At 34.1% G+C, this 18,142-nt stretch overlaps 1 protein-coding gene across 2 annotated transcripts in view; it reads left to right on the top strand.

Moving 5' to 3' along the window:
* The window catches only part of LOC150090617 (scavenger receptor class B member 1-like), a 147,929-nt gene that overhangs the window by 20,757 nt on the left and 109,030 nt on the right, over nt 1-18,142 (top strand). For both annotated transcript variants that reach the window (XM_090371801.1, XM_090371810.1), the window contains 2 exons: nt 9,870-9,961; nt 17,663-17,823. In XM_090371801.1, coding sequence (XP_090227927.1) covers nt 9,870-9,961; nt 17,663-17,823 — 253 coding nt within the window. The remainder of the gene's footprint in view (nt 1-9,869; nt 9,962-17,662; nt 17,824-18,142) is intronic.

Raw genomic sequence — 18,142 nt, 5'->3', positions numbered from 1 at the left:
AAAACTGTTCAAAATTTTTGTTACAAATATATTTTTGACATAATTCAATAAATGTAATGAAACCAAATATCTTCACTTTTGCATCGATGAGAGTTTTATTTGTTCCTTGAAGTTGCTTATTTAATATATTTAGTTTTTCAAAGATATCGGCTAAATAACTCACAAATGCTTTGCCATCGACCGTTAACAGATACTTCATTTCAGGTTTGTCACTTAAGTCACTAATAGTATCAAATAGTTCCATAAATCTTTTCAAGCAGTTCCCTTTCAAGAGCCACCTTACTTCAGTGTGAAGTAAAAGTCTCACATGGTCTGCATTTTGTTCTTCACAAAAAAGCTTGAAGAGACGCTCACATTTGGCATTAGCTTTAATAGCATTGACACAATTTATAACTGATTTTAGTACTTCATTAAGAACAGGCGAAATATTTTTAGCTACCCAGTTTTCCCTATGAATAACAAAATGAACAAGAAGCATTTCTAGATTCTCATCTTTCTTCAATTTTAAGCAGCCATTTTTCTTGCCCATCATATTAGGAGCACCATCTGCAGCACAAGATGTTATATTTTTCATTGGTATATTATTGTCATCTAAGTAATTTTTTAGCTTATTATATATATCTTTGGAGGTAGTGGTGCTCTCTAATGATTTACAGAATAACATTTCTTCAGCAAAATTACCTTTATCAATATATCTTACATAAGTTATCAGGCATCTCCATAGCCAGGTGGGAAGGAGCAGCAGTGCGTAGCACATGCATCTTGATTACACCGGGGTTCGAGCCTGTCACCACCAAATACGGAGGATGCGGAAAGGTCAGGGAATGACCACCGCATATCCCCGAGCGATATGGCCTTAGTTGCTAATGCTCCTAAAAACCAAATAACAACAACATAAGTTATCAGTATGGCTTCACTGTCTCTCAAAGTTGATTCATCCATTTGCACTGAGAATTTTCTTGTTTTCAGCTTTCCAACAAGTTGTATTTCAATATCTTCACTCATTTCATCTATTCTTCTGCTAACAGTATTGTTATTGAGTGGCATAGCTTTCACGTCTTTGTCATCTTTTTCCAGAACTGTTTTAAGAAATGCTGATATTTGATGGTTTGATTAAATTCTCTCCTGTAGTATAATTTTTCCCAGATTTAGCAATGACGAAAGAAATTTTATAACTAGCCTCAAGAGTACGATTGACAGTTGCAAGATGAGCAATAAACAGAGACTTTAATGTTGCTCTTTTTTCAAAATTCTTCTTTAAAGTTTGAAAGTAATTTAAATCTGAAATTGACATGAGCATTATGTTTTGCCTTCAAATGCGCCTCAAGACGACCTCGCTTCATTGATTCGTTGGTCAAGCATTGTTGGCATAAAAGACAAAAAGGTGACCTTTGATCGTGGACAGCGGGTATGAAACCAAATTTTAAGTATTCCTCTGAATACTGACGAACTTTTTTTTTACTTGCACTACTCATTTTACTGTGCAGCTAAAAGATATAAATATAAGATAAATCAAAAACTAAAAAAGAATGCAGAGAAAATAAAACCAACTTTCATAGCAGGAAAAACTCAGTGTAACAAAATCCATTAGATCGAGACACAAAGAATTGGAAAAGACGGAACGCCTGTATGGATAGAAGAACAAACAAAGAACAAGTTTGCTTACGATAGAAGCAAAAGCATTAGCAATATCTTATTACAATTATTTATTGTGTTTGGCAATGTTTTGGTTACAAATAAGTGTTCAGTCTTGGATAGTCGACACCTAATCCTATTTTTCCCATAGGGCCTGTTATTTATATTGCACGATTTTGCATGCACGAGGGTTTCTAGGAACACAACTATCATGCTATACAAGGGGGTGACTGTACTTGTATTTCAGGAAAGCTTTTGACACTGTTGTGCGTGGAAGACTACTGTACAAATTGGAGCAGTATGGCATTAAGGGCAAGTTGCTACAATGGATAAAAGGGTGGTTGAGTGGGAGAAGACAGAGAATGGTAATCAGTGGACACTGCTCTTTGTGGACTAATGTTATTAGTGTAGTCCCCCAGAGTTCGGTGTTGGGCCCACTGTTGTTTTGTATATATTTATCAGTGATATTAATGAAGGTATATCAGGCTTAATATCGTTTGCAGATGATACTAAGGTTGGCAGGGTTGTTAATGACAGCTAATGGCAGGTGTTATTGCAACAGGATCTAGAAAAGTTGGCAGATGGGCTGAGATGTGGCAACTGAAGTTTAACAATGACAAATGCAAAGTACTGCATATGGGTAGAAGTAACCCCGGAGAAACATAACTGTGTGGTACTACACTTAGGGTGGTAGAAAATGAAAAAGACCTGGGAGTAATTGTGCAGTCAGATATGAAGTTTTCTGACAGTGCAGACAGGCTGCCAGAGCAGGTCATGGGGTCTTGTCAATGATATACATTGACAAGACCTCATGACCTATTTGCTATTAGAGAAAAGGACTTGGTTATCCCTTTGTATAAGGTAATGGTCAGAACGGCTTGAGTACTGCGTACAGGTCTGGAGGCCTCATTTTAGGAAGGATGTAGAGTTGCCCAGTGAGTACAGAGAAGGGCTACAAGATTGGTGAGGAGAATGAAGGGGTCCTCTTACTAAGAAAGGCTTATGTTCTGCAAATTGCAACATCTGGAGACAAGGCCTTGTACACCTCAATCAGATCACCTGCGAGGTGATCTGATTGAGGTGTACAAGGCCTTGAATGGGTTGAGCAGGCTCAATTCTGATAGGATTCTTCCTCCTGCTCAGATTATGAACCTGAGGGGGCATAAATTCAAATTGAGGAAAGACAGTTGTAGAATAGATGTGTGGAAATTTGCCTTTAGCCAGAGAGTAGTTGATTGCTGGAACAAACTGCCATCTGTCATTGTGGAAATTGATTGTTGAAAGAGAATATCATAGTAATAATACTAATTTCAGAAAAGAAAAGAAAAAAGAAAAACTGAATTGTATTCTACTGCATCCTATATGTATATATGATATACATTAAATAAATAAATTTAAGTACCTAATTTTATTTTCAATAAGCTATGCCTAGTGATGTACTGGTTAAAAAAAACATCCAGCAGGGTAATGATTGAAATTTCCAAAAAAAAAAAAATAATAATAAATAAATAAATAAATAATAATAATAAATAAAAATGGTTTTGTTGTTGTTTTGGTTTTTAGGAACATTAGCAACTAAGGCCATATTGCTCTGGGATATTCGGTGGTCATTCCCTGACCTTTCCGCATCCTCCGTATTTGGTGGTGACAGGCTCGAACCCCGGTCTAATCAAGAAGCGTGTGCTATGCACTACTCCTCCTTCCCACCTGGCTACGGAGGTGCCAAAATAAAAATGGTTAAAATAAGATAATAATAAATAAATATATAAATAAATAAATGTGTAGCACACAACTCTGTGTAGCACATAAATAAATATATAAATAAAGAAAAATTAGATATCTCATCCCATTTTCTTTGGCATCGTACAATGGAAATGTATTCAAGTTACTCAATCCTTTGATCTCTTAAGTACCGTTAGCATAATTAACAACCAAAATTCAACGTTGTAGCAGTTAAAACATGTGAAATAACTGACTTCCAAAAAGGACTTATAGTTGGAGAGATGAGGCTACAATAGCAAGAAGTATTGAAATTGCAGAGCAGTAAAAAATTATTGAAAGACTGGGATTTACCTTCTGGATGGAATGGCTATTGCAGCTGGAGGATAGCATTAGCATTAGTAGAGGCATTTGATGCAAGAAAGCAAGCTTATGCAGCATCAGCCAAAAAAAAAAAAAAAAACCCACTTCCACTTCACCCTTCTGTTCGTTCAAAATACCTGTCCAGCTGAGCCTTAAACTTATTTAGGCTATCAACCTCCACCACAAGGGATGGAAGTCTGTTCCACCAACCAACCACCCGCTGGCTAAAGAGCTGGCTATAGATACTAGAGGAGAGTGTTCCTAGTTTTGTTAGGCATAGCCAACAGTTTTGTGTGGTTTGTAATAGACATAACTACTGACATGTGGTAGGTTTGCAGCCAATATGATTGTGGGAACATTGTTTGCTACACAGAGAGCAACAGTAAGCCTCAAACTCATGGTAATCAAAATAGTGAATATTTTAAAAAACAAAACCTGCTGCAATCATTTGATTTCTGAATGAATATCTTAAAATTTTCATGGCCCAAAAATATGAAAAAGTGCTTGTGATGGTGACTGATGCCATGGTATAGATGGTGAAGACAGCAAAATAATCACATAGTTCAGAAGTGTTCTATATAAATTCAATTCGCATAACTTGTTTGGTACATATCCAAAATCATACTGCAGAGGATATGTGTGTATTTCCTGATAATACCTTGGGGACTAAAGTGGCCCCCAAGATGGAATTAAATGCAGAATGTTGTAAAATTTTCATATTACAGTAAAATCTCCCTAATACAAACTTGGTTTATACGAAGCACATACCATTCCCGTGCAAAAGTATGGGCTTTTTCTATGTAAATATATTTGTTTATTACAAAATTCGGTTAATATGTATTATAAAGTTCATTTTCACCCTGTGAGAAACAAATATTGTTATTTTTGTATGTTTGATACAAATATTGGCACAGCTGCACAATTATTGCCTCTGGTCACCCGGTTCCCTACTTCCTGAAGGATTAGTATTAGTAACGTCCACATGGTGCAAGAAAGCCTATGGCTTATGCTGCACCAGCCAAAAAAAAAAAAGGAAATTAAACCTATCATGCTATGCGCTTCCCTTACCCGAAAGTACTATCCAGATGACCTTTGAATTTCCCCAAACTGTCGGCCTCTACCACCCATGAAGGCAACTTATTCCAGTAATTTATAATTCGCTGGCTAAAATAAAACTTCCTGCAGTCCAATCTAAACATTTCTCCCCGTAACTTGAATCTATGTCCCCTAGTTCTAGCATCATTTTTAATCTTGAAAATTTTGTCCTCTTTCATTTTACTGATGCCTCTCAGAGCCTTAAACACCTCAATCAAATCTCCTCTAAGGTGTCTAGTTTCCAAACTCTGCAACCCACATATTCGAAGTCTTTCTTCATAAGGACGACCTTTTGCCGATCTCACCAGGCGAGTTACCCTTCTTTGCACCCTTTCAAGAAGCTCGATGTCTTTCTTTAGGTGCAGTCTCCATACTTGAACACAGTATTCCAAGTGTGGTCTAACATAAGCCTTATATAATGGGATTATCACGTCCCTATCTCTACTTGCAAAAGTTCGATAGATCATCGATAGGACACCATGGGCCTTCCTTGCAACCTGTTTACAATGCTCAGAGAATTTCATGTCGGACCGTATGGTAACACCCAAGTCCCTTTCCTCCAGTACTGGGTTTAGTTGAACTCCACCAAGTGAATAAGTTTTTTTGGGATTACTGTTTCCCAGGTGTAATACCTTATACACTTTGTTGGATTAAAGCACAGCTGCCATTTTTCTGCCATTGTACTGACTTGTTAGAATTTACTTTTGTGTAAACAAAACCACTTTATGGTATATCTACAACATAAGTGCACTCTGAAAAACATCTTTCTGAAGGATGATCTGTTAAATAAACAAAAGAATAAAAACAGTTTTTCTAAGTTGTTTTGTTGTTTTTCTCAGTTGCAATTGTTACTCAAGTTCAGAGTGTCTTTTGCTACGGTATAATCTATTTTTTTTTTTTTTTTTGCATTTTACCTGAGCTGATGTCTTTTTTGGAACTTGTCTTTAAATTAATTTGAAATCTGTTTATATTAAATCTTATCTAGCAGTGGTTTGGCAACAAAACATAAACCAACTGAATTAAGCCTGGAAATTAAACTGAAAATGATACAAGAGGCTGATGGGATGGATCAAAGTAAAACTGGCATCGCAAAGGAATACAACATCCCTTTACTTATTTCAATACTGAAAAACCGAAAAAAAAAAAAAAACTTGGAAGTGCACAACACTAGGGCGGTGATTAAAAAAAAAAAAAAAAAAAAGTGCAAAACAAGAGGAGCTTGAAACAAAACTTTGTGGTACCAACAAATGTGTGCATCTAATTCGCCAATATCAGGTCTGATTTTTCAAGAAAAGGTAAATTATCTAGCTCAGCAATATGGAATTAGCGACTTCAAATGCAGCAGTCGCTGGCTCCAAAAATTTAAAGACAGGAATAACTTGGTTTTGCAAAATGTTTGCAGGAAATCTGGATTAGTCAACAAGGAAAAGGCCACAGACTGGTTGTATTTTGTACAGTCCATTCTTAAAAATTATGAGACAAAGGATAATTTTAATCTTGACGAGACAGGTTTATTTTATAATTTGCTGTCTGAGGAGAATCTTGTCATGGTGGAAAATTAAGTAAACAAAGACTCGCTGTTCTGCTATGCTGCAGTTCACATGGTACTACAAAACTGCACCCAACACTTGGTAAGTTTTCCAAGTCAAGATATAACCAACTTCCCTGTGATTATGAGGCCAATAGAAGTGTTTGGCTTATGGTCAAAATTTTCCAGCCTTGGTTATCAAAAGTTGACAGAATAATGGCTTCAGAAAAAAAAAAAATTGAAGAATTTGTGAAGATGGATGATGAAGTTGCTACCACAGCAGTGCCAACACCAAAAGAGCTGCTGAGTACCAAGCAAAATGTTGTTTTCATTACCAGCGACAGCAAAAGTGAAGAAGCACATACATTGTCATCTAAAAAAGATGCCCAAAATGCTTTGAGCATAATAGAGAATGTGTTTGCCTACAACATTGATAAAGAAACAATTATTGCATTTGATAATGTCCATCCTGTAGTTAAAAATGCATATAGGACAAAAACTAAGCAAACAACATTGGATTCTTTCTTTCAATTAGATTAATTAGTAAAAAGTTAATGGTTTGTATGTCTCCTTTTATATTAAGATTGCAGTTCTTTTTACTGTGATACTAAAATATTGTATATATTAAAATATATAATGTACAATGTTTTCATTTCCATTAATTGCTTTTCTCTTAGTTTATTTTACAAATAAAATTAAAATCTTTAAAAAATGTGTTATTCCTATTACCGTATTGTTAGACAAGGCTTTCGTTTTTATTATTTTATTTTATTTTATTAATTTAAATTAATTTTTTTCATTTATTTTTGATATTATTATTATTATTATTAGATATATAGCATGTACAAAAAAAAAGTACATTTTTGACACTTTTGAGGGGACCTTGTTACTACAAACCTCGTTATTACAAAACGTAAAAATTTAGGTCCCTTGAACTTTGTATTAATGAGATTTGACTGAATTTCAATGCCTGCTTGAAATATAACCTCAGTTTTTGCTACTTTTTTTTCCTCCTCTGCACATGGAACAATATAAAAACATCTTTGCATGATGTTATGCTATCATCCTTGCTAATTTGTTCAGATAGGATTTGGTTTGAAGCTACTTCATTTCACATCAACACTTTGATATCAGAGGGAGAGTTTTCACTTTGATGTGAATGATGCTGCTTGGAACACAATATCAAATTCGAATGTACATCAAAACCTAGTTATTATACTGATTTCTCCTGTTTAGCCAATGATTTTAAAATTCTTAAAACGTGCCTCTGTACATGATATTTTAAGTTTCTCTAGACACTATTCACAACAGCCTACAATCGTATCTCTCTCTCTCTCTCTCTCTCTCTCTCTCTCTCTCTCTCTCTCTCTCTCTCTCTTCCTTCTCCTCCCCCAAAATCACAGTATTTGCAGGATATTTTACTACTGTTTTTCTTCACACCATATACTATTGAATTATATGCAGCCAGACAGTATTTTCCATGTGCATACCTCAAACATATTCCAAACATTGGATTGCTTTCACTGGTCATTCAGGTGCACCCATTAAAAACGATGACAGGGAATTTCATATGTGGAACCACATGCTGAGAACCATGAGCCTGCTGATATTTAAGGATGTGCCGTACAATAAGCCTCACTGTTGAAAAAGGAGGCAGATGCCTCTGAAAGCTACGGTATTTTAGCGCTTTTATCATCCTGTGTTTCATCTACATTGTTTTATTGTAAATAATTCTTTGCAGTTTAAATTCATATTATATTGTACAGTCAGTTTTTATCAGTTTTTATTTGTATTTTATTTTATTTTATTTACAACATTATTTTAATAAACATAACACTATTTATAACATCGGTTGGTGTATTGTGTAATTATTATGAATATGAATGTTCCCAACCCCAGAGCCCTATTTGAAGATATAAATAAAATTCAGCCTTTTTTTGGTAATGTTATACCATTGGAAATAATCCATTTAGATTGCTTTGTTATTGGTATTGTGCTTTTGCCGTGTGTCACTGTTTGGAGAAGTCTGTGTTTGAAAACTAGAATTCTTAGTCTTCTTCTGTCGAGGCTGTGGTTAACCAATCTCAGGTGGGGGGGATGAAGTGTTTCCCCAGGTGCTCTTTGTGTGTTTCAGCTTGAAGAGTGTGCAAAATCAGCACACAAATGCACTCTTGTAAAGACATAATACATCAGTACAATATGACCTGAGATGCTGATGCAACTGTGAAACCAACAATTGCTTTATTATTGAATTATTTGTACCCCCCCTTCTTATTTGTAATATCAGACAGCACTAATCTAGCTTTAGATTTCATATATGATAAGATTTTCTTGAATATCCAACTGAGCACAAAGGAAAAGCAGAATTTTGCCATAGCCTTTTTTGTTTCTAAAGATCCAGAAATTAATTGCACTGTGTTTATCACAGCGTAACCATCATTTATCATTTGATATGAAAATTGAGATGGAACTTTATCTAGGAATTTGTAAGAATAGTAAGTTTTAATATAATATAGTGAAGTATTCAGTTTGATTCCAGTTCACAGATTATTAATCCCATAGAATGATGATCCAAACTCACCATTTATGAGTCTAAAAATCAAGCTGCTTTCCTGCAGACGTGACAATACTTTTCTGCATATTTGCAACAAATAATGCTTCCTTAAGAGAAATTCTACATGATGGACCCACAAGCTGTTGGTAAACCATTTCTCCTAATATCTGTTACAAAACAGTTCTGAACTGCTAATGTAATCATCTTACCTAATTGGCATCAACTTAAATATGATAGTGTGTGCTTCCGGTCACCCCTCTAATAAGTTGATATAGATCATTCCTTCAGAACAGTGGATTAATCCTTTAGACTTATTAATCCACTAATTCAGTAATTTTTCAAGTTGCAGATACTAGTCACAAAATAAAATTAACTTATTTAATAATTATGTATAATGAAACTGTGATAGAAAGTATATTTTGTCCTTGATGATAAGAGGAAGAGCTAAAAGAATTGGGGGAAGGAAGTAACTAATTATGAAATGAAAGTTTAAGACAACTGTGCTAATAAAATGTGCTTCTAATTTTACTACTGAGAATTCATTATTGAATGTACTGGTATCTCTTCTGTAAAATCCTGGTCAACTGCTGATTCTGTTTCTTTAAAACTTCATCTTATCCTCAAAGTTCACTCTTTATATAGATGTGGAAGTTTTTAGACTAACTAATGTGGCAACTTAACTTCTTACTTTCATACCCCAGAAAAAGATATTATGTGCATTATATTTGTATTTAATTTAATCTATATACCACTTCTGTCATCCTACTATTGCCATAGTGAGGTGATAGAAGTGGTTTGTAAATTAGATTAAAATGAACCACATGGAGAATACAGTAAATTGGCAAAAATCTTATCTTTGTTGTATGTGCATATAAATTTGTTTTCATTATTTAAAAAAATGTGTTGTTTGTGCAAATTAGTCCATGTTAGAAAGAAGTAATAAATATTTATTTATTATTATTTTTTTAATTTCAGCTATTCTTGCCATTGTTGGAATGGTTTTGGCAATTATTGGCATTGTGTTACTAGTCATATTTCCATTCATATTTAATAGTCAGCTCAAAAAGGTAATATTTTTCATAAGTGCTTGTTTATGATTGTTTTTACCTCGGACCAATTGATACCTTTAAATGATAAAGTAATAATATATTTACAGGTTCTTAATATTTTTTTTTTTTTTTTTTGTCTGTGCTTATTTAGTAATAGAATATGTAAACACACATTTCTCTTTCTTGCTTCGTACTTCAAAAATAAGACAGCAGTGTCCTGTAAAGAATGAAGGATGAGAAGATTTTAGAGGTTGATTCCCTCCCTTCAAAATGGCATCACCTTTTTTATGAAATGTGCTAGTTAATGCCCCTGTTTTGGCTTGTGTACAAGAAAGAAATGCAATTACAGATACCAGTTCAAAAGAATGATTCCCTTCGAAATATTTGTAGAAAAGACTTGTTTAGGAATGTGACATTTGAGAGAGGATCATTGATTAATCTGATGGCTGTCTTTTGGACAGAGGCAAAGATTTTTAGAGGCTTTGGAGATACCTTCCGAGCTGTGGGAACAGTAATTCTGTGGTAGAGTGGATTTCAGCTTTGTGCAGCATTTAATTTTGTCTTTTATCACTTGATATAATAATTGAGATGGAAATAGATAAAAGAAAACAAATTTTTTTTTTTTTTTTTCTCAGTTTAAATGACAGAGTGATATTTTTATGCCATGAGAGTCGTAAGTTAACGTTAAGGCCAAAAACTTAGAGGCCATTTTGCTGTCCCTGCAAACAATAAAATTAATGTTTCAGGAGGAATGGCTCTGAATGCAACCATATCTGTTGGGAGTTGCATAGCTGTGGTTTCTATGGTTGAACCTCACTCTTACGAGTCCAGTTTAGTACCAGTGAATATTGAGTGTTGTGTGGAGTGGTACCTCACCCATTGCATTTGGACTTCGAAATGATTGAAAAGAGATTCTGTGGAATGATAAGCTTGCTATGTCAGATCTTTACAAATCTTTTTCATTGTGTGGTTTTGAAAGCCAAACTCATTTTTTACCCCAAAATTCAAACTCATACCTCACAAAAAAAAAGACAGGCTAAATTTCAAAAAACTCCCACACCAGTAAAATAAAACAAAATAAAAAAGTTTTTATTTATAATATACAAAAGAATAATTCTTTTCAGAGTATGTGAATACAGTAAACCCCCACTATTCGCGGGTGTTACTTTCCTGAGAAATGCCGCGAATACTGAGTTATGGCTCCCATAGTAATAAAGGGGTTCCGTTCCAAAGTATGAAATATATAAGAAAAACTAGTCTAAAATTTTGTCTACGTATGTATTATATGTACCTTCATAATATGACTATGTACATAGTGAAATGCAAGCATAAGGCATCGAAATGAACATAAGAAACAATTTAATATTAAATGTAATATTTATTAGAAATTTCAAACCAGCAGCGCCTTTGCTAGCTAAAAAACTTATCCCGCCAGTGCTATCACCAGTTTCGCTAAAGTGTTGATAAAGGAGTTTTGCCTTTTCACGAATAATAGTGAACTTAACGGAATTTTATTTTGAGTTCTGTCTTCTATCCACAGATTTAAAGCCTTTTCCATTTTTTCTAATTTAACATCACTAGTTACAGAGCAAATTTTTGAAGCAATTAGCGCGTTTTCACGGACACTACGGTGGATTTTTCTTCCGATTTCTTGATTGATCGTACCGTTGACTCATTGATTTTATAATGTTTTGCCACTGAGGAGACACTTTCACCATTAGAAATTTTGTCTAATAACTGAATTTTATTCGCTAATGTCATCACCTTCTTCTTTGATCTTTTCACAATTCCCTTGTTATTCGTAGCAATATTTTTGTAGGGATTAGAAAAGAATATGTCCACAATAACGTCACTTTCTTCCGTTAACACACTCGAAAAAGTCTGTTTTCACTAACACACTGCAAAACGGTATATTTTTCGCTTTTGTAAGCATATAAATTAAAAGCAAACCACGAATTCTTCCATGACAAGCGCATAGCACATACTGAACAAGGATTAGTGAGAAACATCCACGCTCACAATTTTGTCACTCCCCACCCACTGAGCGCTGTTTTGACCGGGAAAGATAATTTTAGTCACGCCCATGTTTTTTTTTTTTTTTTTTTGGCAGAAAATGTTTACGGCGATTTAAAATTCAATTTTTTTAGGTTTCATTTTATATTAAATCAGTGACTGCGAAACCGTGAATACAGATACCGTGAATAGCGGGGGTTTACTGTATTTGTCTTCAGGGTCATTTCAAGTATTCTTCATATAATGTGTCTGTTTATGTTTGAATTGTCTTGGAATCTAGTAAGTGCTGCTGTCTCTTTCCTGTGTTTCTAAGTAATAATAGGCACAGTTTATCATAGATCGAAGCATGAAAATAGCTTTAAAAATCAGGAAGGAGATTGCGCCTGTTAGCCTCAGTTGTCCAATTTGAGCATATAAAATCCAGAATTCAAATTAAGAAGTTGATGAAATTGAATTAAGTGATACATAAATAGATTAAAAGGATATATTGTATAAAAGAAAAGTAAATGACAAGTACTTTTGAATTTTTTTAAAATTAGTGATTGAATTTTTGACACATTACTTTTACTCTAATGTTGGACAATCAAGTCAGAATAAGAATATATTAATATTTAAAAGTTATGTACAAATTTTTTTTCATTTTTACTAATTTTAAAAATAATAATGAAAATAGCAATAAGAGCTTAATTGACAGTACTCACCTCAGTTGATCTGCTTAGTTACATGGTATTGAAGTTTAAAATAAGTTAAAATAAATAAATACGGAATTGTTAAAACCTGTAATTAAAATTTGCTCAAGGAAGAAGTGCACTACCTCGTCCCTGGTTATCATTTATGAAATATTAATATGAGAACAAGTTGAAGCCAATAGTCACAACGAGCGACTTTTGTGTAAAACGTCTTCGGTTGGCAATGATAGGAGAAAAGGAATTATGTATTAGCCATTTAAAGAATTCCTATGTTCCATTAATGCATTTCGAGACATGTGGGAACCTTACGTGTGTAAGGTTCCAGACCGGTGAAAGGTTGGTTGGCAGTTTCATGTTTAGAACGTTAAATTTAGTGTTATGGCGACACCATTCTATGACAAGAGCCACGTGTTGGAAGATTTTGTAACTAGATCCTAATTTAATAATTGCAATGGCTGAATCAATTAAGGGATTGTGGTTGTGAGAGTGTACGTGTTGTGTAAGTTCGGTGCTGGCTTGATTAGTTCTGAAGCTATTATGATAGTAATAATCACGTGTATTGGAAGTTTTTTTGGTGCCGTATTTTGCCGTAGTGCTCCCGATGTAGCCTGTGTTACAACTGGATTGACATTTAATTAAATATATAATGTTGTTGATGTCACTTATTGGATATTCGTGTGTCTCTTTATATGTATTAAACATGGTCCCTAATTTATTGCATGAAGAAAATATTAACGTTATGTCTGTATCGGCAAATACTTGGCGAAGCTGTCAGGCGAGTCTGCTGTGGTAGACGATTTATCCACTGAACTGCAATATCTTACAAAGAAATTCATAGCCAGGAAATACCCTTCACATCTAATCCAACACAATTTCTGTTGCAAAAAATAATGTCAATAACCCACATAATCATAGCACCAAACAGAACACACTCATTGTTCTCCCCTACCACAGCAGACTAGCCAGACAGCTTTCACCAAGTGTTTGCCAATAAAGAAATAATGTTAATATTTTCTTTGAAACTGATTTCAACAAGATAGAAGTCAGTTTCTAATCATTTTGATTGCATATTGTAAATACATTATTGTAGAAAAGGTAAAAAAAAAAAAAAAATGTAAACTGCAGCCATTATCAACCCACTACAGGATGGAAGCCTCCTCAACAATTCATAATGAGGGAAATGGACCATAATCTGCCACGCTGGTCCGGTGCGGGTTGGCAGATCAATCGTATTTAGCAGTCAGGGGCTTAAACCTCGGTCTACTCAAAGAGCGTGTGCTACTGCACTCCTGCTCCTGACCACTCGTAGAAAAGGTATTAGCCATTTACTCAACTGGAAAGGCTTCCCAGCCCTGTTTTTAATAGCATTACTAGAAAGTTCCATGTATTCCAACTTGAGACCAAACTAGGAATTTATTTCTTTTAAAGGATGGATCTTTGTTTACTAAGTAATAAAGTATTGCTTCCTTCTCCTATTTTATAACAAAAAAAAAAAAAAAAAAAAAAGGCAGCAATAATGATATTTTATTTATGCATTAATGTTCACACAGTTTATATGCATATTTCTTGCATTTGGGGAGAGAAAAGCAAAAAATCTCAATCTTGTTTGCAAACAAATAGGAATTCCATGATTCTGGTGTTAGAAAGTTTTGTGCTGTATTCTCTTCAGGTACCACAGTGTATCATTCCAGTGATGAAGTTTTGAGAATGTGTTTTTTTTTTTATGGTGCAGCTGCTGTTTATGGTTTGCTCTGGGCCATTAGAAGTGATACCTTGAACCCTCTGGTCTATATTTCACACTAACATTTTGGGCACTCTTGTGGTATTGAACTGGCCAGCAGAGTCCTGACCAAAATCATGGGGAACATCTTTATAAGTTGGAAAGTGGATCAGGATGTGTTTTGATCCACTGCAGCAAAGAACATATCCTTTATTACAGTCAAATCTTCACAGACTCTTTCAGTATAATGTTAGCAAAAGGTTACAAGTATTTTAATATATTCAGTTTTATATTTTCAATAAAATGCGTATTGAGCATCATAGCTCTGGTTTATGCTATCAAATCCAGTCCCAAGATATTCAGAACACACTAGAAAGACAAAATGAAACAGTCAAATTGTTTTGAATTCCAAAATGTGCAGGAATCAGAGGAAATGAAAAACCACTTGTGTGCAAAACAGACTGCAAATCTCCCTAACCTGAATTTCAAAATAGCATATAGGGACCACAAACATGCCATCCAAACCAGTAAAAAGAAACAGTGATAGCAACTTTGGCAACTTATTATTAATAAAAAACAAAACTTGTGTTAAGTATCAGCCATTCTAAACTCTCCTTTAAATACTTCTAATCATTCTAATCTACCTTCTTAGAATTTTTTTTACTTCATCCCATAGTAATGACATGTTATTTGCAGTCCTACTTCACTATGTTAATCACATCCTGGTGAGAGAAACTTACAAAGTATACAGAAAAATACATAATTATTTAACTTATCCTATAGATAATTGAAATATTAATTATCCTATCAAAAAGGTATGTATATTTCAGATTAATTTACTTTAAAGAAAACTATATATCTCCTTTATATGTTAATATTACATAGTTAAGTGAGCACATATTTATATCGAAAAATTTACATTATAAGTATCCATGATACCTATAATGTAATCTCAGGTTAAGCATAACACAAATTAATGCATGAGGTAAACAAACATTCTGCAATACCATTTTATAGTTAACTCATTAAAATGTGGCACCATTGTGGATTGAGCTGGATTTTAAAATATTTTGAATTTTAGAGAGGTATACCTATACTTCTCTAAAATTCATATGTTTGAAAAGCATTTGTTAGAAAGTAGTGCAATACCAGAGCAGTTGTTGGGAATACCAGAGGTGTATTAAACTATGGTAGTGAGTTAAATGATTTTTTAAGAACTGAGAGCAAAGTGGAGGAGAAAGCAAAGGGTGACACAAGTAATTACAGACCTGTTAGTTAATTTCTGTTCCAGGGAAATTAATGGAGGCACTGGTTAAAGAAGCACTGCAGGATCTTCTAGACAACACTTCGGTTATAGTTTGGATACAGCATGGGTTTGTTAAGGGAAAGTCTTGTCTGACCAATTTGATTGGATACTATGATGTGGTCACAAAGGAACTGGATGCTAAAAGTAATTTTGATATCATATACTTGGATCTTAGAAAAGCTTTTGATACTGTTGCATATGGAAAACTACTGTACAAATTGGAGAAGTATGGCATTAAGGCCAAAATGCTGCTGCTGCTGTGGATAAAGGGATAGTTGAGTGGAAGAAGACAGAGTGGTTATCAATGGACACTGCTCTTTGTGGACTAATGTTATTAGTGGAGTCCCCCCAGAGTTCAGTGTTGGGTCCATTATTGTTTTCTATATTTATTAATGATATTGATGAAGATTTATCAGGCTTAATGTCTAAGTTTGCAGACGATACGAAGGTTGGCAGGGTTGTTAATGACACTAATGACAGTACGCTACTGCAAGAGGATCTAGAAACATTGAGCAGATGGGCTGAGAGGTGACAATTCAAGTTTAGCATTGACAAATGTAAGGTACTGCATATTGGTAGCAATAACCCCAGTGTAACATATCAACTGTGTGGTACTACGCTGACAGTGGTAGAGAATGAAAATGACCTGGGAATAATTGTGCAGTCAGATATGAAGTTTTCTGAGCAGTGCAGTCTGCAAGAGTAGCTCATGGTGTCTTGTCAATGATATACAGGAATTTTTCTAACAGGGATAAGGTGGTGATTATCCTCTTGTATAAAGCAATGGTCAGGCTTCACCTTGAGTACTGTATGTATACAGGTCTGGAGGCCTCATTTTAGGAAGGATGTTGAGCTATTGAAACGAGTACAGAGTTGGGCAACGAGATTAGCGAGTGGGACAAAGAGGTGGTGTTACCAAGAAAGGCTTAAGTTCTGCAAATTGCAGCTTCTGGAGACTAGGTGCCTGTGAGGTGATCTAATTGAGATGTATATGGCTCTGAATAGTTTGAGCAAACTCATTGCTAATGGGATTCTTCTTCTTGCTTAAGTTACTCACCTGAGGGGACATAAATTCAAATTGAGGAAAGACAGTTGTAGAATAGATGTGTGGAAGTTTGCCTTTAGCCAGCATGTGGTTGATTGCTGGAACAAACTTCCATCTGTTGTAAAAGTTGACAGCTTAAATAAATTCAAGGCAGGACTAGACAAATATTTGGAGCGAATGGATGGGTGAAATGGGAAGGGTTTTTTTTTTTTTTGGCTGATGTATTTACATTTATACACCTTCATACTCTCATAATACTATGAGCCACTGGCAGCAAATGGCCTGACTATTGCTTTATACAAGAGGATAATCACCTCCTTATCCCTGCTAGAAAGTATTATAGTATTATTTGCTTTGCAAAAGCAAAGCAAACTTGGAGACCTGTTAATTTACAAGCCAGTCAGGAAAGTCTTTTCTATTGTTATAAATAAAAATCCACAACCTTGAAATGCTTAAAGTAAAAAAAGAAGAGTATGAAGGTGTATAAATGTAAATAGTAGGGTTATAAAATGCTAAACCTTATAAAGACAAAAATTTGAAAACTCAAAAGAAAATCAAACTATAAAGAACTAAAGAAACTGAAAAACAATTAGCTAAATGTTTATAGCATTATGAGATAAAATATGCTATCAGTCTGATATCTTTCTAGTTATTTTGTCCTTTTCAGCTGGCAAGATTTTATCCCTATGCTCTTCTGAGAAGGCTTATTTACATACTGGCATAAAGTGCAACGATAGATATATTAAAGGATTAGATATAAAAGATTAGTTAAGGAAAAAATTTTCTATTAAAAAGAGGACTGTTTTTGAGGAAGTAATTTAATAATAGATTATTGATTGTAAATTGTCAGTTTTATTTCTAGGAAGCTTTTATTAATAACACCTTGTTACATAGTTATGTATTTTTTTAAATTTTATTTATTTATTTATTTTTTTTCTGTTTACAGGAAATTATGCTAGTCAAGGATTCAATGGTCTTCAAGTTATGGCAGGATATTCCAATACCACTTTACACAAAATTGTATTTTTTTAACATTACTAATCCTAAAGAATATTTGTTTAATAATGCCAAACCTGTAGTCAAAGAAATGGGGCCTTATGTATACAGGTAATTAAATAATATTAAGTATTAATTCAGCTCTGAGTTTTAAAACATGTTTTATGTACACACTATTCTTTCAATCATTGGGTACGCACATAGCTGTCAGTGAGCAATAACCCTGGTTTTGAGAAAAGAGAAGTTAGAATTATTTTTGAAGTTATACTTAATGAATGAAATTTTCATATAGGACTAAACTTACCTTGTAAACTGCATACTAATATTTAGAGAGCATTACGAAAGAGAACTGATAAAAGAAATTATGAAAAAAAAAAAAAAAAAAAAAAATTGAACTAAAATACAATGCATTAGAGCAGTGATTTCCAAA

The sequence above is a fragment of the Mastigoproctus giganteus genome, chromosome 1 (genome assembly GCF_048544385.1).
Source record: "Mastigoproctus giganteus isolate SK-2022 chromosome 1, ASM4854438v1, whole genome shotgun sequence".
In the NCBI taxonomy this organism is placed as follows: Eukaryota; Metazoa; Arthropoda; class Arachnida; order Uropygi; family Thelyphonidae; genus Mastigoproctus; species Mastigoproctus giganteus.
The sequence above is the reverse complement of the archived record's forward strand: the minus strand, read 5'-3'. Positions and strand labels throughout refer to the sequence as shown.